This window comes from Lagopus muta, chromosome 6 (genome assembly GCF_023343835.1).
Source record: "Lagopus muta isolate bLagMut1 chromosome 6, bLagMut1 primary, whole genome shotgun sequence".
NCBI lineage: Eukaryota > Metazoa > Chordata > Aves > Galliformes > Phasianidae > Lagopus > Lagopus muta.
In genome coordinates this window covers 6551360-6572289 of record NC_064438.1, presented here as the reverse complement: position 1 = coordinate 6572289, position 20930 = coordinate 6551360, and the positions used below count along the sequence as shown (strand labels likewise).

The 20930-nt window shown below is 45.7% G+C and overlaps 3 protein-coding genes across 3 annotated transcripts; 1 reads left to right on the top strand and 2 right to left on the bottom strand.

Moving 5' to 3' along the window:
* Window positions 1-7872: 7872 nt before the first annotated feature.
* LOC125694629 (olfactory receptor 5B21-like) lies at window positions 7873-11308 on the bottom strand. Its single transcript, XM_048948162.1, has 2 exons — window positions 10310-11308; window positions 7873-8013 (listed from the first exon to the last, which is right to left on the bottom strand). The coding sequence occupies exons 1-2, from the start codon at window positions 11306-11308 to the stop codon at window positions 7873-7875; spliced, it is 1140 nt and encodes a 379-aa protein (XP_048804119.1).
* Window positions 11309-13839: 2531 nt separating this feature from the next.
* LOC125694628 (olfactory receptor 1019-like) lies at window positions 13840-14835 on the bottom strand. The gene has a single exon (XM_048948161.1). It carries the CDS (start codon window positions 14833-14835, stop codon window positions 13840-13842), a length of 996 nt encoding a protein of 331 aa, XP_048804118.1.
* Window positions 14836-18258: 3423 nt separating this feature from the next.
* On the top strand, window positions 18259-20088 carry LOC125694627 (olfactory receptor 5B12-like). Its single transcript, XM_048948160.1, has 2 exons — window positions 18259-18360; window positions 19168-20088. Exons 1-2 carry the CDS (start codon window positions 18259-18261, stop codon window positions 20086-20088), a joined length of 1023 nt encoding a protein of 340 aa, XP_048804117.1.
* Window positions 20089-20930: the final 842 nt, after the last annotated feature.

The following is a 20930-nucleotide window of genomic DNA, read 5'->3' as shown; positions in this document are numbered from 1 at the left end:
ATCTCCCTCCAGCAGCTCCCACTGCTCACCTTGGCTGAGGAGGAGACCATGGAGCTGTGCTGAGCCAGCCTCATGTATTTCCAGTTGTCCAAATTTAGGCTTCTATTCAAGCTATTCACCTTGGTGAGCAGGGAAAATATAGGTTTCTGTTCCTGATAACATGAAGGTTTAGAATAGAATAATTACAGATTTACAGGAGTGAAGGTGAGGATCAGTCTTACCCCGTCAGGTGGATGCTGGGATCAGAGCAGTCATTGCAGAATCCTTCTCCGCCAGCTGAATGCATACGCACTGTATTTCAGGCTTAGTGTGTGAGTTAACCTCCTCTTGAACGTGTTCTCCTCTCTTCTTTTCCCAGACTCCTTCAAGGTACCACAAGTGCCGTGATTTCTGATCCACGTATGCTTTTGAGTTCAAAATACTGATGTGCACCTCAGCAGAAATATTCCACCTTTAACCAACACAGAGGAGCGAGCCATTAGCTGCTGTAAGCAGCAGCCTCCCCAAAGGTAGTGTTGCTGCAGTGATTTATACCAAGGGATGGTCCCAGCGGAGCACACCCTTACTGTTCAGCTCACACCTCCCTGTGGATTGAGGTCACTCCTTTGACTGGTTGCAAAGGCTTTTCCATTTGGGATGTAAGAACAGGCTCAGGAAACTTGCACAGTAAATTTGGGGCGTCGCAATTTGAAGCCATCCTCCCCGCTCCCAGGTAAAGAAGAACATATCTCCCAAGCTTCCAAGAGCCTTGTGCACATTTCCATTGAGTGGCATTCTTTGACTGCAGCTACTTGCTGCCTTTACACAGATTTCTGCAAGTCCTTGTGGTCACCAAGGGATGTTTGTCCTTGCCTTGGCCACAGTTTGGCTTCCTAAGAGAAGTGAGCCTTGCTTGTGTACTGCTGGTTCCTTAATAAGAATCAGTGAGTCATAACAGCCCGAACTGCTAACAGAGATTTAGCTATGCACACAGCATGATGCAAAATCTTTTGCTAATTCCTAGCCTACAGCAACATTATTGTCACAGATATCAACAACCCACAACAACGCTTGGCAGCCTCAAGAGACAGAACAGGTAGAGGTCCTGGTGAGTGCAAGATATTCTTCACCATCCACTCTGAAAATCAAACAGGAGATGGAAAGGGGCATTCAAAGGGCAATTTACTGCAGGCATCTCTTTTAAAGACTTCCCAGTTCTTAATATGTCCTTTGCTATACATTTTTTTTTCCTTTTAGAAATAGGAGTCCATGCTTTAAAACAGAATGCATGGAGACAACAACCTTATAACTAGGAGTTCATGTCTGAATCCCTGACTTCCATAGGTGTGATTTCATCTGTCAACTGAGAAAATCATTATGCAAACTGATGAGACAACTGCCTCTGTACTTTTCACAGCCAGCAGGGATGAAGGTTGTGGTTCCATATATGTGTGTGTCCAGGACTATTTCAGACCCCTGTGATTTTTCCAGTCTGACTGCTCCAACCTGAAGAAGCCATTAGCTACAATTCAAAGGAGATCATTACAATTAAATTGGTGGCTTTGTCCCATTGAAAGGACCATAAAGGCTTGTAAAGCTCATTGCATTCCTAGCTACAGTAGACGTTCCTGGGCATTTTCTCAGCACATCAGCCTCATACCGAGTGTGTCAGGGAACACCTGCCCTGACTCCTCCTGTTGTTTTCAGCTGCTGTGAAAGCTTTTTTCAGCACCTGAACTTCATAGGTTCCATGTCAAGTCTGGAATAGAACTTATTTGACATCTAATTGACCATGCTAATAAGCAATATCCAAGCAGTTAGAGAGAGGTCGAATATGAGGTCAAAATAAAGGTCAAAAAACAAGCTTTCCCTCTGACCTCATTCTGGACTTCACCACATGCACTGTTTTCATCTATCTTCAGTTTTCACCAGATTAAGGAAAGGAAAGCCTGTATTCATTAACATTTATTCTGACAATGCTTCTACCCCATGCTAAAGATTTCCTCTGTACAAGTATGTTTGTCCCAGTGTACCTCTTAACACTTGGCAAGGATGTTTTCATATAGTGGCAAGTTTTGCTGCTGTCACTTAGTGCTGTTTTCCTTTGACATTGCCCCTAACCTGATATCTATAATTCACAGTCATCGACTTAAAAGAATATTTTTCCACCATCCAGCTTGCTGTATAAATCAAAACTTCAGAGAAGCAAATTTATGCGTAATCTTTATTCTTTATTTCCTTTTCTTTCTTGATTCCACATGGTGTTGGATGTCCACACATGGATGTCCCTCCCAGAGGCTATTTCTTGTCTTCACCGTTTATTACTTTTCAGCTTAGACAGTTGGGATGAGCTGCAAACAGCCCCACTGTGCAAACCATCCCGGGTCAATCTCTATTGCTTTTTTGACGCTTCCCTTAGTGATTTTGAGAGAGATGGAGATGAGGAGCTGTTAATTCCTTAGCCCTTGGGATGGGCTGCCTTCTGAGAGCACGTGCGTACCAAGATCAGCAAGTGATGTTATTGAGAAACAGCCTCTCTCAGAGGCAGCATCTCAACACCTCGTAATCATGGGAACACTCCAGCTGGAAAGATTCACCAAAGTTCTCCAACCCAGCCATAGGGAACCAGCAGTGGTGTACGTGTAAAACTGTGTATTTGTGCGCAGTTTGTGCGATGAACCATTATAGCTATCGACCCAACTGGAGCATCCACATTGCAAATGAATCTAACGTGGGCTATGAAGATCAACACCTTTGTTAATTTGGAAGAGCAGGGCTGCTACTTTCCTCTTTACACCTTTCTGTCTGTGTTATTACTTCAGTTTATGTATTAACACTACATCAATTTGAACTTGCCTAGGCATGACTATCTGTCATGACATTTAGAGTACTTACCCTGAAACTTTACATGGAAATGTTACTACCATATTGAAGCTTTGGAAAATATGCTTGTGGTGGCAAAGAAGAAAACAATTCAACCTTGAAAATCATAGGGAACATCCAACCAAATTCAGAAATAAGATGTTGCCAACGTCCTGAAGACAACAGTTGTAGCATCAAATGAGTAATTGGAGGACATACTATGGGACAAAGTTCTTCAAAGGAGGAATGCATTCCTAGGCTGAGCACCGCGGCAAAACAAAATCCTTCCTGCATTTAGGCAATGGGTTTTCATGCTCATGTTGTTTTACATCTTCTTTATGGGCTCCTTCAGCTGCACCAAAGTGGGTTTTCTTTACAGTAAGAGGAAGCAGCAACTTACACAAATTCTTTCAGTTTGGCAATGATCGTAAGATGAATCTATTTATGCAAGTATTAAACAAAGTACTGCCTTCTTTCCTTATAAAGAAAACCAACATTTCCAGTTGTCAGCAGAATAGGACTGTAAGTAACAAAGCAGCCTTTGGAAGCAGCACATTTTAAAATTTATTCAGTTTTTGAGAAAGAGTCTTATTTTAATGGTGGTGTATTTAAGATGCCTTGATGTACTGGAGCTCCTAAAGATGAGCATCATGAATCCACCAACATGAATCTGCCCACTGTAAGTAATGTATAATAATTTGATAAATGCAATTTTAAGACCAGAATAATAATTAAAAGCCAAAGGAGAATGTCTGAATAGCATTATAGTCAGTAATCTGTGACTTTTCCTTGCTCTAGGTCTATTTGCACAGCTATGAGGCTGCTCTGAGCCATCCTATAAAACAAATCACACGATCAGCTGAACACTATCAAGTAAAAGCTCTAAAAGTACGTGATGATGACTTGAGGCTTCCTCTTTAAAGCTGAATCATATTTTCCATGTTGAGATTTGCTAACTTAGAACTTTCCTGGAATCCTTTGCAGTAACTATCATACCATCCACAGACATTTGTTCCATCATGTGAGAGTTCCTTTCCAACTCATCGGTGATCTGTGGGAATTCACAATTTCTTTCCAAATGAGAGTGAATAAAGACCTGATTATTTGCTTAAAAACGCAAGTGCTAGGAGAATAAAATCCAGAATTTTAAGTATCGAGCCACAAAAATAAGAACTGACGTCTGTATTTGTTCAACTCTCCTTGTTCATTTTTAAACACCTCAGAAGAAACACACACATATATATATACATGTATATATACCCAGCTAGGGTTTAGAAAATACAACACAATATGGGGGGGGGGGGGGGGGGAGGAGGAAGCAATAGTTGAATAGATGATTGATTGATTTGAAATATGGTCCAAAATTCATTTTAAAAAAAAATCATTTTTATGTTATTCTTCCTTTTGCTAGAAAAGGTAACACCTGATCATGGGACAAAATCACACACGGACCAAATTCATCCTCTTGGGACAAATGTTCTGAAACCTGTGTGTTCTGACACCTGAAGCACTGAGATAGCCATCTTTGTCTTTGTAATCAAACACAGGTTGGGCACAGCCATGTTTATCTTGCTCTCCTGCATCTCTATCCTCTGCACCATGCTGAGGACGCCGTCCCCATGGAGTAGATCCAAAGTCTTCCACACCTGTGCCTCCTATTTGATGGCTCTTTCCTTGTTCAATGGGATGGTCTTCTTCATGCACCTATGTACAGAAGACTGGAAAAGGTAGCCTCTGTCTTCTACGCTGTGGTCACCCTTATAATCAACCCACTCATCTACAGCTTGACGTCTTCTGAGAGCTGTAGTTCATTTTTTCTGAGACCACAGTGAGACTGCTAGAAACCTGCAGACTCCTTCCCAGGAGGAGCTGCCTTAGACCAGAGTGCCTGACTTGAAACTGGTACATTTTGGAGTCTGCAAGTATGGAGAGTCTTGAAACTGGGTGGGATGAATCTCTATCTTGAAAGCTTCTCCACACCTTACTATACTTCCTTCTATTATTTATCTCCTAAAAGTTAGTTCTCAGACCTTATGCTTTAGACATCGTGTCCAGCTCTCCATTTTGCATAATGGAGAGGGCAATGCTTCAGAGCAGTGCATAACACAAGGGAGAGAAACATCACATCTTCTTGTAAAACAAGGTTCTCCTTAACATGACCAACAAATATAAATGCTTTGCTCTTACCAAGCAGGGGATGTTTCAGTTGAGATATTATTTATATTATCAGGGCTCTGCAGAACAGGCCATGGAAAGGCTGACTTAATATTCTTTAAACAAAACACCAATTGTTTGGATGAATATTTCCAATTATCAAACATATGTCACACTCATGTTTCCTATAGCATCTTTCTAAGCATTTCTAGGGGAAGGGCAAACAGGTCTAATTGTTTTAATAAGACATTGTTGAACAAAAGAATATACTTTTTTCAAATGCCATAGCAGTACTTTGAATGACATGCAGATGCGTGGAGAAAGACTCCTGTCTGTAACGCTGTGTGGTTTGTTTGCACTGGTGGTGAAATGCTTAATGCACTCAGTATATTTCATTGGAATATTTGATTTTGACAAAACACTTTGATTTGATTACTTTTTTTCCCCTCTGAATAGAAAGCTCTGTAATCAATCATTATTTATTGAGGGAGCCATTTAGATGGGATAAGCACGTAGTGTATGTAGGAGAGGATCTGGTTTTTTTGTGTTGTTTTTACAGTTCTCTTCTTTGTGAAGGTCCAACTTAGGGAAGGAAATGTTCATGATCTTAAAGTATACAGTCCATAATTTCATCCTCCTGGGATGAAAGCCTGGGCATGCAGCTCCCTCTCTTTGAGGTGTTTCTGCTGATACATCTGCTAATGCTCCTGGGAAGATTGATTTGGGTTGGGACCAACCAGAGCTTGCACACTCCCCTGTTCTTCCTCAGTGACCCTTGTGGACCTTAGTCAGTCCACAACCATCACACCCGACGTGCTGGGCCCTTGGCCTCAGGGAAAAAAGGCATTTCCTCTGACTGAGCAGTGTAACTTTAGAGCTTAATGTTCTGTGGGACTGCCGAGTGCTGCCTTATGACTGGCATATGAGCACTACACTGCTATCTGTAGCCCACTGTACAGGGGGGTCCTGCTGCCAAAGGAGGCCTGTGTCCATCTGATCCCAATGGCCTACGTGCTCTTTACATAGTGATATACACCAGTTGCACATTTTGGAGATTTTTGGGAAGTCCAACATAACTAACCATTTCTTCTGTGACCTCAGCCTCTTGCTAAAACTTTTGGACTCTCATAAGCTCATCAGGGAGAGGGTTATCTTTGCTTTCGTTAGCATAAACAGGATTAGCCCTAGTGGAATCATGGTGGTCTCATGCCTGTATGTCCTCTCCCAGTGTTTTGAGGATACACTCTGCACAGAGCATGTTCAGAGCCTTTAACCCATGTGCCTCCCACTGCCAGTCTTCTCCTTGTTCTACACGACAGGCTTCTTCATGCATCTGCTGCCCAGCTCCAGCCACAGGAGCCTGAACAAGGTGGCCCCTGTGTTTTACACGGGGGTGGTGTGTGATCCCTCTGCTGAACCCCCTCATCTACTGCCTGAGGATCACAGAGGTGAAGGAGGCTTTCAGGAGATGTGCAGAGATTTCCCCATCTTTGTCTTCATTCTGATGGGGAGGAAGGGTCTGAAACTTCAATGAGCAAGTCGTTCTTTGATCACACAGAGAAAGAGCTTAGAATAAAGTTTAAATTTGATTTTGCCTTTCCAAAAGGTTATTGTTTTCTTTCCCAATCTCACAGTAATGCAGTGGTGGGGGGAAAGAAGACTGCGGGTTACACAGTGATGCATTCTTTTCTTTCTGTATTTGTAAGGTATAACAGGGTGGTAAGATTTCAAGGCTTTAAGATTTGAAATAATGCACTTTAATTCTAAACAGACTAATCCAGTTGAGAACTGCAGGAACTCAGGAGACAGTGAAACCTGCTAGAGTCACCTCTGCTTAGGACAGCATCTCAGAATGAAAGGAAACTTTGAAATGCATGCAACTTTGAATTTGGAAACACATTACATAAGATAGATGTAAAACAAATATGCATCCTCAGCGTCTTTACATCTGTGAGATTTGGGTGTCTGTGACAATGAATATTTATTTTTAATTAGGACTTTGTAATTCCAGCAATTTCTGAGAATCAGTCAAGCTAGGTTTTGTCAAGCAGACTCAGCACACTAATTGTGCCCCTTCCCTCCCATTTGTTTGCTTGCATAAAGTAATGGCACAACACTCCAATGAGTTCTACAGAACTCCTAATGGGAGAATGAGTCAACTCAGTATTTGTGGCAAAAAAAACCCTATTCATTACCCCTATAGGGTAGGGAATGGAGGTCCTGACAACAAAGGAGATCATAGAGTAAGGTTAGGAAAGAAATTTTCTCCAAAAGAGTGTTCATAGGTTGCCCAGGAAAGTGGTGGAGTCACTGACCCTGCAGTGTTCAAGAAACATGGAAATGTGACACTGAGGGACATGATTAGCTGGCATGGTGGTATGGACTGATGGCTGCACTAGATGACCTTAGAAGTCTTTTCCAACTTTTACTGATTCTATGATTTAAGCTGAGGGATGCTGGTGAACAGGGCTGTGGGGAAGCATAGGGCTAATGTCTATCTGAAAAAGCCAGGAGGAAATAAAAAAGCCAAGTGCAATAAAATATGGAAAGTAAGTTAGGCTGTCCACAATCTCTGCTGACAAGTACAAGCTTGAGTAGAAGTAGAGCAAGACTCCCCAGAAGATTTCAGGATATAGGCCATTCTCAGTCTGGTCAAAATCTTGATCTTTCCAGGCCACCCAGAGCAGGGGGCATCCAGGTCCATGTCCTGGTGGCCTTTGTAGATCTCCATGGAACAGACCCACGACCTCTCTGGGCAACAAGTTCTATGCAAATGTTTCCAAGCCAAATATTGGAAGTCAAAAGAATAAGATGAGGAAAGAAAAAATCTTGGCAACAGGTGAATTCGTGGAGACCTCTGTCATTGTACAAGCTGGGCTAGATACCATGCTGGAGCCACTTCCACCTGGCAAACTCCTTCACAGAATTCTTCATGTCCCTGTTCCTGAAGCTGTAGATCAATGGATTTAGCTCAGGCACTACAGTGGAATAAAACACGGCAAAGAACTTGTCATTGTGCTATACATTGTAAAAAAGTTCAGAGCAAGTATAGAATCAGAGAATCAGAGAATCCTTAGAGTTAGAAGGAACCTTGAAAGGTCAACTAGTCCAACTCCCCTGCGAAGAACAGGACATCCACAGCTTGATCAGGTTGCCCAGAGCCTGGCCTAGCCTATCCTTGGAAGTCTCCATGGACATGGCATCCACCACATCTCTGGGCAACCTGTTCCTGTGCCTCACCACTCTCACCATAAGACTTTTTCCTTATAGCTAACTAATTCTACCCTCTTTAAGCTTGAAACCGTTTCCCTTTGTTCTATCATACCAGACCCTGCTAAAGAGTTGGTCCTCTTCTTTCTTGTATCTCCCCTTTAGATTTGAAATGCCACTATCAGGTCACCTTGGAGCTTTCTCTTCTCCAGCCTGAACAGCCCCTTGGTGCAAACTTCTTCTATGCAGCTGATCTGCATGAAGTCTTTGCTAAAATGCCTTGATCCAAGCTTACACTTTGCTTTGTCGAACCTCGTGAGGTTCACAAGGCCCAGCTTTAGATTTATCAAGGTCTTGCTGGATGACATCCCTTCCTTCCGCCATATCAACTGCACCACTCAGCTTTATGTTATCCACAAACTTGCTGGGAGTGCACTCCATTTCATAATCTATGTAATTGATCAAGATGTGAAAGATTGGCAGGTCCAAGAAAGACCTCTGGGGGACGCTGCTCATTACCAGGCTCCACCTGGACATACAGCCATTTACCCACTGGCTGCAGCCTTTCAAGCAATTCATTATCCACTGAATAGTTCACCCTGTAAATCCATACCTCTCCAATTTAGAGATAAAGATGTGGTGAGGAGACTACATCAAAGGCCTTGACTTCCCAACTTTCAGGCTGCGCTGATCGTTTGACCTATGCTTTCCTGAGCAGAACCAACTCCAGTTTTCAACATACTGAAGAAGGTTTGGAAATAAGTACTTTGTTTAGGTGTTTTATTTTGTTCCATGGATCAAAAAGAGACAGGAACAAGTTGTCTGATTGGTGGGATCCAACCAAAGCGTGTTAGCTTGATTACAGACAGCTCTTCCGGCAGGCCTGGGCTCCAGGCTCCTGTCATCCAGCTGGTTCAGGCTGTTTCCATCACAAGCAATGATGCTCCCTTCTCAGAGCAGAAAGTGTTCTTTGGAGACCAACCACCCCTCAAGGAGTCACGGCTTAACAAGCCCTTCTGGGCCTCACCAAGAAAGTGTCCTCATCCTGAGAGCTTCTCAGAGCCTTGGAGTCAGCTGAACTGCTCTTTGCTAACAAGCCCTGAGAGACTCATTAATGGGGACTAGCAAGAAACTTTCTTGCTTGGTAACAGCAAGGAGCTCCTCTGCAGCCACTTTCTTTGTCAGAGTTGGCCCAAAGACAAAGAGGGTCCCTGTACTGCTACGTGCAGTGCTCAGGGCATCACTTGGCATGGCTGACAGGAGCAGGATGCTAGTTCAGGTTCTCCTGATTAAAGCACCGACACCCCACCCCTCTGCTTGAATCTCAAACTCCAGGCCAAGGGTTTGGCAGGACCCTCCCACTCTGCTCTGGCTCTGCTTGGGCCACTTCTTTCTTTTCCTACTCAACGTTTCATCCCATTCAGGACACTTTTCTGCCCTACTGCTTGAGTCAGCTGAATTGGAACTTCCAAAGCTTGTTGGTCACATGGCACGTATCATATGACTTCTTCTAGAGGAAAAAGCACACGATTCTACAACAGTGAGGTAAAGCAGTTTGTATTCACACAGCAAAAACGAGCTCCAAGTACTTGGGTGGGAAGAAGGCACACAGGTTACAGCCCAGGTGAAATTAATTCTTGCAGCAAAGTGTTGATACAAAGCCGAGTGTTTATTTCCCTGGCAAGGCTGACAGAAGGGAAGAAATGGGGCTTTGGAGAATGTTTTTGGAATGGCATTGCCTAACTCATCAACAGAATCCAAGTTCCTACTGCAACCCAAGGCAGAAGGTGAACTGTGTGTGCCTCATTCCCATCACTCAGAATCAGGAGGGCTTCAGTTCCTGAAATTACACATATCAGACTATAAATACACAGAAAAGTAGCTGCAGCAGTGATGATTGAGTCAGGTCAGGAAAAGACCTGATCTAAGAGCAGCCCACGACCAAGTACTGAGGAACACAGTCAAAATTTTCCATTCTTTTTTCCCGTCACTCATTCACAAGTCACTGGAGACTGTTCTTTCTTTTCATGACGCAGCACAGCAGAAATGCAGGGTATAAACATTTCTGAGAAGACCTCTCCATTCCCCCAACCACTCAGGACACCTGTTTGTCAGGGACACGCTTCCTCTCCAACACTTTCCCTAGAGCATCCTTTACCTCCTGGTTCCTCAGGCTGTAGATGAAGGGGTTCAGCATGGGGGTCACCATGGTGTAGAACACAGAGGCCACCTTATCCAGGTCCTGTGAGTGCCTGGAACTGGGCCGTGAGTACATGGAAGCAGCAGACACATAGAAGAGGGTGACAGCGGCCAGGTGGGATGCACACGTGGAGAAGGCTTTGCGTTTGCCTGCGGCTGTGTGCATCCTGAGGACAGTGAGCAGGATGTAGGTGTAGGAGACAAGGATGGTCACGCTGGTGACGAGCAGGTTGAAGCCAACCGCAAGAAACATCACCATTTCATTGATGGTGGGGTCTGCGCACGAGATGGCGTAGAGCAGGGGACCGTCACAGTAGAAGTGATTGATGAGGTTGGAACCACAGAAGGACAGCCGCAGTGCAAATCCTGTGTGAATGGTGGCATTCACAACGCCAGCAAGGTACGAGCCAGCAACCAGCAGGGCACAAACTCTGCTGGACATGGAGAAGACATAGAGCAGAGGGCTGCAGATGGCCACGTAGCGGTCATACGCCATCGCAGCCAAAAGGTAGCACTCTGTGGCGGCAAAGACAGCGTAGAAATAAAACTGTGCCAAGCATGCAGAGTGGGAAATGACTTTCTGTGATGCTGGGAGGTCTGAGAGCACTCGGGGAGTGATTGAGGAGGAATAGCAGATATCAAGGAAGGACAAGCAGCTCAGGAAGAAATACATGGGGGTGTGAAGCCGGGAGTCCAGCCTGATCAGTGTGATCATGCCCGTATTGCCTAGCAGAGTGACCACATAGATTAGCAGGAAGACCATAAAGAGGACAGCCTGGATGCCCCTGTCCTCAGAGAATCCCAAGAGCACAAATTCAGTGACGAGGCTGTGATTTCCCTTGGCCATCATCACAACACAGTTGCAGCTGGAAAGCAGAGATGTGGAGAAACATGAAACCAGCATGTTTCCGTTTTGCCCCACAGTCCAAGATCAAAAGAATTGTCTTTTTAGTGGGGAACATAAAGCATGCAGGCTGCAAACAAAGGAAAACGAATTAAATGTCTCAAAACACAAATAAGCGATGTGAATGGTGCCCTGTGTTTGATTTATTCTGATCAGATTTTGGTTTGGTAATGTCACTTTGCAAACTGGAATTTGTGTTCTCCTTGTTAAAGTTTGTCACTCTTCAGATCCAAAGAGATAACCAAAACAGTTATATCTTTTTTTTTTTAAAAAAAAAAAAAGAAGAGATGTCTCATGAGAGAAAAAGCACCAGTGAAACAAAGAGACATTTTTAGAGGCTTTCACTTAGGAATGTCAGAGGAAAACTCTCTTTTCTTCCCTTCCTTCCCATGGAGAAGGTGGGAACAACTCCAAAGCGCTTTGAAATGGGAGGTGTAGTGTAAAAATTAACACCATCTCCCCTTTTCTGTCTGGGGTCGATAGCATTCCTGTGAAAACACTGAACTGAAAAAGGCAAGGGAAAGGGTTATAAAGATCAGTACCACTGGAAGCCCCAGCAATGAAAGGTGAATGCACAGAGCAAGCTACTTAGAATGCAGTTTAAAAAAACTATCACAGTACCAAGCCTATGTCTTCCCAAAAGAGAAGTTATTTAGATGGTGGAAAGAATTGCTCACTGAGGAATCCATTTCACACCATGTCAAACTCTACCCTAGGAAAGGAGTGTTCTGCACTTGGAAAATTCAGTGCATAAGCCCTTGTCTGACTGATACAGAGTCTCTTCAGTCTGGATTTAGAGAAACTGGGCTTCATAGACCTTTGTATTCCTTTCCAGGATTTGAAACTGCACTTCCCATCAGTTTTCCTCACATGCAGCAGAACCATGGGCCATGTGGCCAGGAGTGCTGCAGAAGCTTGCTGCCCTGGCGCCTGCCAAGTGAAGCTCTGACCATCTGATGCCTGCTGCTGTCTCTGTAACATCTCTGGCAAGCACAGCTTTGGACAGTCAATGCCTCGGCTTCTCCAAGCCTCCCGCCTTTTGCTCACTGTGCAATTACAACAAAGACAGACATTGTAATTATCTGAGACTGTGGGCTTTTCTTTAGGGCTAGCAGCTTCCTCCAGGTTAAAAAAGCTGCTTCTGGATCCCTGGGCTGTGTTCAAGAGACCCTGACCTTGGGCGAGTGATTGCCATGCAAAGCAGCTCAGCTCCTGCCAAAATCTTCCCTTCCTGACAGCTCAGCTCTCCGTGGGGCCCTCTGGCTGACACTGGGCGATGCTCCCCAACTCACCTGTTGGCTCAGGACCCTTCCCAGTTTATGGAGGCACAAAGCTGAGACTTGCTCTCACCTACACCTACAGGCGAGGTGAGAAATAAGCCTGTGTCTCCCCTTGTTAGTGTGAAGGGCAAGAACAATTAGTGAGCCATAAAGGGCATCAACTCCAGACTGAGAGAAGCTGTTGTTTATATGATGCTTTCCTTCAAAAGTGGGGCCGATTCCTCCCCCTGGTTTGATCATGAAAGAGATTTCTCTGGGGAGCAGATAACTTTGGAGACAGCTCCTTTAGGAGGAGACTTGCACTAAGAAGTAAACATGATCTAATTCAGCACATTAACTGAAAGCCTGAGTGTTCTTCCTCCTTCTTTTCAGGTGTGATTTGTGTCATAAACACATGGGGAAAATAAACAAATGATGCATGTGTTTGTGAAGGACACCCGAACATCAGCATGGGGAACCACAGCTGTCCTTGATGCCCTTCCAAACTGCACCTGGGGGTGATGGCTCCAGACAAACCCCACATTTGCCACAGCTCCACATCTGCCCTTCACCCCTGGCTGCCAAGCAGCAAGTGGAGAACGCTGTAAATTTTTTCCAGAAAAGAAATTTTCTCCATGGTAAGGACGTTTGACACAGGTCAGATGAATCACAGCCTCCACACGCATGATTGTCTCCATAAGGAGAACTAGTGGTGACTAACCCAGATAAGAAAGCCTACAATTAGAATTGGTGACTTCTGCTCTGAGATGACTCAAGCCCCATTTCTTGATCCTGCAAGCAAAAGTTATTCTTTAGCTGCAGCTGGGATGGAAAAGACACTCTGCCTGGGCTGTTGTTGGACAAGACAGGCAAAACAACACATCAGGTTTATTGAAGGAAAGCATAGCCTTAGTCAACAACTTAGAACATTTTCAATCAAACTGTGAAAATCACCATTTTACCCTGAGATATATTTTTAATTAATATAGAGGATCTATCATGATTGTGTTGGTACTTCTTATAAGTTCATCTCCCTGTGCAGGTGTGTGTAGTACTCATAATATCTCTTCCTTCCAAAGATTCACCAACAATGGAAGAGTTTCAACTGCTGCTATTCTTCCTTTCCTTCATCCTACCAGAAGTCAAAATTACAAGTCATTCATTCTTCAGTGGACTCAGCCCTTGGAAAAGCATCATCCACACAATGTCCAGGCCAAGGTAAAATATGTTCTTCTCAAGGGACATGCAAGAACGTGCAATGCCCCTGCTACATCAGGTGTCCAACGATCTGCTGTGATGTGCAGCACCTGTTAGAATTTGGTTGAAGGGAGGCTGACAATGGCTGCAGGAGGGGACCTTCCTCACGGCTCTGCTCAGAGCATTCCTCACCTCCGTGTTCCTCAGGCTGTAGATGAAGGGGTTGAGCATGGGGGTCACCACCGTGTAGAAGACAGAGGCTGTTTTCCTTTCCTCTTCCGCGCGACTGGAAAGGGGGTGGAGGTACAAGAAAGCTGCAGAGCCACAGAAGAGGGTGACAGCAGTGAGATGTGAGATACAGGTGAAGAAGGCTTTGTGCCGGCCCTCCACAGAGTGGATGCTGCAGACGGTGAGCAGGAGGAATGTGTAGGAAAGGAGGATGGCCAAGGCCAAAGAGGCAGCGATGAAGCCAGCACATGAGAGCATCAAGACCTGGTTGAGCCGGGTGTCAGAGCACGAGAGCTGCAGGAGTGGTGGGATTTCACAGTAGAAATGTTTCAGCACATTTGGGCCACAGAAGGACAGTTGTAGGAGAGCTGTGGTGTGCACCAAGGCATTCAGGCTGCCGGCCACGTAGGAGCCAACCACCAGCTGCACACAGACCCTGCGGGACACGACAGCCAAGTAGTGCAGAGGCCAGCGGATGGCCAAGCAGCGGTCATATGCCATGATGGCCAGAAAGAAGGCTTCCGTGGTGATGAATACTAAATAGAAGAAGAGCTGCGTGAGGCAGCTGTGAAAAGAAATGACTTTCTGCTCAGTGAGGAGTCCCAGCAGCAGCCTTGGAGTTATGGATGTGGAATAGCAGACGTCCAGGAAGGAAAGGTGGCTGAGGAAGAAGTACATGGGTGCGTGAAGATGAGGGTCAATCCTGATGAGGACGATCATTCCGATATTCCCCACCAGAGTGGTGATGTAGATGAGGAAGAAAACCACAAAGAGCAGCTCCTGCATGGTGGTGAAGCCCAAGAGGACAAACTCTGTCACGCCAGAGTGGTTTCCCCCTGCCATGCTCCTGGTGCCAGTTCTTACTGGGAGAAAAAATTACAGCTCCTCTCCATGGGGAGAAGTCAACACCATAGTACTGCTACTTGTTTGCCACTTTCTTCATGGTAGCACTCAACAGATAAGACGCCACACCAAAATGGTTTTCTGACTCTCTAGTGACACGATTGGATCCATTAAGGTGAGGCCAGTGTCCTTCATTGCCATTCCACGGACTTACAATTTCAAAAGCAAACTTCCCCTTCTAATCTGAATTATTAATCACTTTCATAAGGGTGGCTGTCTGTGATAAGGTGTGTCTCTCAAAATCTCAGTGAATAGACATAAATCACTGTCTCCCCCAGATCCCAGCATCAGATTCCTCAATGCACTATGTAGTCAGCAGGGAAAGAGATCCCCTATTGTATATATACACACATATATTCATAAAACGATCCACAGCTTTTCACAAAGGGTGGAGAATCCTTCCTTTCACTGGCTTGGCTGTTTGCATTCTTGCATGTCTGTCCTCTATTTCCAACCGAACTGAATCCATGATTCTATGGTTCCTGTGCCTTCTCATCCACGCCCTTCAGAGCTCACATCTGGGTTTCCCTGCTCTGCATGAGGAATCAGTTTGCTGTGATCTAAATTCAGTCTCTGCTCTGCTCCTTCTGAGCTCAGCCAGATGGCAGTCACCTAAGGTTAAACCAGCACCAGGCTTAGAGGTGTTGTTTAATGTCCATTGTCATCTTCCTCCTGTTTTTTCAAATGTGTTACACTCTTTTTATTGATCTACTTTGCTTCAGTGCGGCAGAGCTTCTGCACTTCTCCTTCCTATTGCCATGAATCCAGGCACAGACAAAAACTCATCGGCTGGGTGCTGACAGAGGATCCTGGAAGGGATACGCACAGCTTTCCTGCAGCTTTCCTGCTGCTGGCAAAGGCACTCAGCCTCACATCATCCAGCACACATCTGCCCCAAACATTCTCAGAAAATCACCCTTTCTGGTCCATTGCATTCTGCCTCCTCAGAAAAGCAAAACTCCCTGCTGCTCGGGCTGAAGCTGTAAGGGCTCCATTGCTCTGTCTGCCGCCAGAAGGGAAGCCTGTTGCATCCCCCGTGTGGCAGGCAGATTTAAGTTTTAACCCACACCCACAGCACAAATTACCAAAGGTGCGCTGGGGCACCTCAAAAGCACTCAGCTTTCCCCAAAGACCCTGCTTAGTAGAATTTTCCATTTCTTCTTTAATACGTTCTTTCACCATTGCTTTCCAGAGGAAGAGCCCCTGAGCTGCTCTTTCCAGCATGCTCCTATGGTCACAGCACTCACAACTTTGCAGGCTCATCCAAGGGCAGATGCACCACCGCTACGCCGCACGGTGGGCTCTCCTATTTCACACAGCACAGTGCAAAGGGTGCTGAGCAGTGGGCATGGACTGAAGTAGCTCTCGTGTGAACATGTGAAACCAGGTGCATTAAGTCTAGACAGCATACAAGGTATTCACTTATTATTTATTTGTAGCAATGGCCACCAGCCATTGCTACAAATGCATGTCCATGCACTGTCTGTAACTTTACTGCAGATACCTTATTTCTGCTCTTCTGATAAAAATAAACAAAGAAAATAATTTTCACAAAAAAGAACAGAAAAGGAGAAAGCCTCATCTGTCATCCACGGGAGACTATCTTCAAACACTCAACTCCACTCTCTACTTTAGTCCATTCCATTCCATTCCACTCCACTCCATTACACTCCACTCAACTCCACTCCACTCCACTCCACTCCACTCCATTCTTCTCAGGTCCACTCCACTGCATTCTATTCCATTCCATTCCATTCCACTCCACTGCATTCCATTCCATTCCATTCCATTCCATTCCATTCCATTCCATTCCACTCCACTCCACTCCACTCCACTCCACTCCATTTCTTTCTACTCCATTCTTTTCAATTCCATTAATTTCCACTCCACTCCACACCGTTTCATTTCATTCCATTCCATTCTGTACCACTTTACTCCACTCCATTCCATTCCTTTAAATTCTGTTCCATTCCATTTCTTTCCACTCCATTCCATTCCACTCCACACCGTTCCATTCCATTCCATTCCATTCCATTCCATTCCATTCCATTCCATTCCATATCTTTCTACTCCATTCTATTCAATTCCATTATATTCTATTCCATTCTGTTTCATTCCACACCACTCCACTCCATTCCGCTCCACTTCTTTCTACTCCATTCTATTCAATTCCATTACTTTCCACTCCACTCCACACCATTCCATTCCATTTCATTCCATTCTATACCACTTCACTCCATTCCATTCCATTCCACCCCATTCCATTCCATTCCGCTCCACTCCGTTCCATTCCATTCCATTCCATTCCATTCCATTCCATTCCATTCCATTCCATTCCATTCCATTCTATTCCATTCCACTCCATTCCATTCCATTCCGCTCCACTCCACTCTGTTCCGTTCCATTCCATTCCACTCCATTCCATTCCATTCCGCTCCACTCCACTCTGTTCCATTCCATTCCATTCCACTCCACTCCACTCCACTCCACTCCACTCCACTCCACTCCACTCCACTCCACTCTGTTCCATTCCATTCCTTTCCATTGCATTCCATTACATTTCCTTCTACTCCATTCTATTCTATTGCACTCCATTCCATTCCACTCCACTCCATTCCATCCCATTCCATTCCATTCCATTCCATTCTATCCCGTCCCATCCCATTCCATCCCCTCCCATTCCATTCCATTCCATCCCATTCCATTCCATCCCATTCCATTCCATTCCATTCCATTCCATTCCATTCCATTCCATCCCATTCCGTTCCGCCTCACTCCATCCTACTCCATTTCATTTCGTTTCATTCCAGTCAGTTCTATCCCTCTCTATTCGATTCCAGGGAAATCTGCATGTATTCAAATGAAATCCTTCTGGCTGAGAAATGAATGCCATTATTTCTACCCTTCTCTCTTCCTCCATTCTACAGTCCACCACCACACCATCAGTTCTCTACACTTTAAAACACAACTGATCAGTTGTTTCTTCAGGAAGATTCCAGCTCTCCCCTTCAGTCCTCTTGAGGCAGCTTTCCTTGTGGCCAAGGAAAGGCTCATCTTGGCCACAAGGGCATGGTGATGCTCATCTTCAGATGGGTGCTCACCACTGCCCTCATGTCCTTCTCTGACAAGCTGCACTACAGCCTGCCCTGGAGTCAGGAAAGTCCCCCATAGTGGCCAGGGCCTGGCATTGTCCCTTGTGGAGGTTCAGGTGATTCCCATCTGCCCATGTGGGATGACATCTTGGACAGCAAAGAGCAGAACCAAAGGGAAAGGCAGAGGAGCTAGGAGAGAAGGTGCCACCTCGACGTGCTGCTTGTTTCCTCCTGCTTTTGTTTCACTGCACTTCACTTCTCAACATTCAACATGGCTTCTGAAACCCGAGGAGAACCCAAAGCATATATGTCTGACTTATCAATGAGCTGCTTCCCACTCAATGCTGTGCCCAAAGCAGTGGAAGCTGCATCAGTCAGGCACTTCCAAGTGCCTTGAAACTGCAAGGAGAAAGATGGAAAGATCTCTAATGCCCAGGAGGAGTACCATCAGTGAGGAGCTGAGAAAGGTGATGTCAGCCCCAGTAAGAGGTGTATGAGCAATTGCACATATCCACTGGAGGAGAATAAAACCTGGAGCTCCACCAGCAAGGCATCACTTTGGGTGCCCTGAGAACAAGCAGAGAGATGCTCCCTTGCTGGAGCCCAGATATAGACACAGGAGTGGCTGTGTGTCTCAGGAGGGGTGGAGCAGTCCTGAACAGCATGAGGTGGGTGAAGGCACATTGTTAGTAGATAGGGATTTCCCTTTTGTTTGTGCATCCTGCAGGTTTTCCAGCTAGCTTCTAGGAAACCTTTCAATTTCATGATAAATATCTTCCATGAAAGCACAGAAATGGCAGAAGTGAAACATTCATTATAGTATTCATTTCCAATGGTGCTGACTTTGTACAGATACATTCTTTGGAAATGCTGAAAGCTCAGGATCATGTCCAAATTTTGTCAGGATTGAGAGTTGCTTGGCTGGAAGGGGCAGCAGGGAAGAGCAGAAGAGACTTCCTTTCTATTTGCATGTCATATCTACTATGTGTAGGGGCAACTCTACAACCATTCTTCTAAGCATAATGCAAACGTCCTTATTTGTGACTCAGGGAAGGCATCAGCCAGTGCAGGTTTCCCATGTGTAAGAGGGACCTCCACCACAGCCACGCCAGTTTCCTTTCCTTCCATCACTTGTTACTTCCACTGACCATGGTATGGACGAATCGCTCCGTGGAGACAGAGTTACTCTTGTGGGGTTCGCCCTGAGCTGCAGGAAGTGCTCCTTGTGGTGTTCCTCATCATGTACCTCAGCAATCTAATGGGAAATGTGGGAATGATCCTCTTAATCAACTGCAAACCCAGGCTGCACACCCCCATGTACTTCTTCCTAAGCCACCTTTCCCTCCTGGACATCAGCTTCTCCTCCAGCATCACCCCAAAGTTCTTCCTCAGTGTCCTGACAGGGAGCAGAACCATCTCCTACAGGGGTCGTCTCACTCAGTTTTACTTCTACGTCACGTTTGGCACAGCAGAAGCCTTCCTCCTGGCCGCCATGGCATATGACCGCTACGTGGCCACCTGCAACCCATTCCAGTACACACTGGTGATGTCCCAGGGATTGTGCCTGTGCCTGGTGGCCAGCTGCTATGCTGCAGGGGACTTCAACTCCACTGTGCACACAGTAGCCATGCTTCACCTCTCCTTCTGTGCCTCCCACCACCTGGATCACTTCTACCATGAAGGGCCACTGCTCTTTGTCCTCTCGTGCTCTGACACCAGCATCAGTGATGTCCTGATGCTCATCTTTGTCAGCTACATGGTGGGCACCACCAGCACGGCTACCCTGCTGTCCTATGGCCTCATTCTGGCCGTCGTGCTGCAGACCTGCTCCCCCAGGACCAGGCATAAGGCCTTCTCCACCTACACCCTCCACCTCTCAGTCACTCTCCTCTTCTACGGGGCTATCGCCTTCATGTACATGTGGCCTGGAGCCAGGAGGTCAATCAAGCTGGACAAAGTGGCTTCCATCTTCTACACTGCAGTCACCCCCATGCTCAACTCCTTTGTCTACAGCCTAAGGAACAAAGAGGTGAGGGCTGCCCTGAGCGGGATGAGAAGGAAGGCACTGCTCATGTGCCACAGACATTGGGGCAGCTTTTAGCTGGGCATGGCCAGCTTTCCATGGAGAGGGCCCGGAGGAAAGGGAAGATGCTGGAGCGTTGAGGGGTCTGTCCTAGAGAAGGTGGGATGCAGCCAATGGTGGGAGACACTCACAACAGAGCTGTCCTGGTCGTTTTCAGGGTTACAGGGCAAAGCTGAAGTGTCTAGCTGCAGGCTGGAGTCAAAGAAGAAAAGCATCTCCTTATTCCAATTCCAGCCAACATGAAGGGATATGCCTACTCTTCAGAAAGATTGTTTTTCTCTTCTGATAGACAGAAGCAGAACGCCAAGGATGGAACATCAGGGAAGCCTGAGCACTGCCATGTGGAATGCTTAAGAGAAGTTCAGTCGGAAGTTGTCATTGTTTGACAACAAGAGCTCATTGTCACCTGACTCTATGCTACATCTCACGCACACTTGTCAGTTCTGTTGGGGTGTCTCTTTGTCATGTTCCTCTGAGTGTACCTATGCGAGGTCAGCATGGAGGACTGCCCAATGCAGAACTCTGGAACCCACTTAGCAGCACTGCTCCAAGTGGGGATTTAATTATTAAAGCTCAAAAGAGGAGGACGTCCGTCACAAAGGAAGAGTGAGCTTTGGGGACTTTGGGATTACCAAATGACTCCCCAGAGAAGCCAGGCAAGATGCAATGCTGGGAGATGAGCACAGGCAGGCACTCAGAGATGGGGCAGAGTACAGTACCCACCATTTTTAGCGATCTGGATCTTTCACATATCTAAACTGAGAGCAGTCAGGGAAAGGACCACTCCAGGAAAAGAATTTTAGCACCCTTTATTCCATGTAGAATATACTGGCCATGTGGTGTGATTAGACACTCTATAC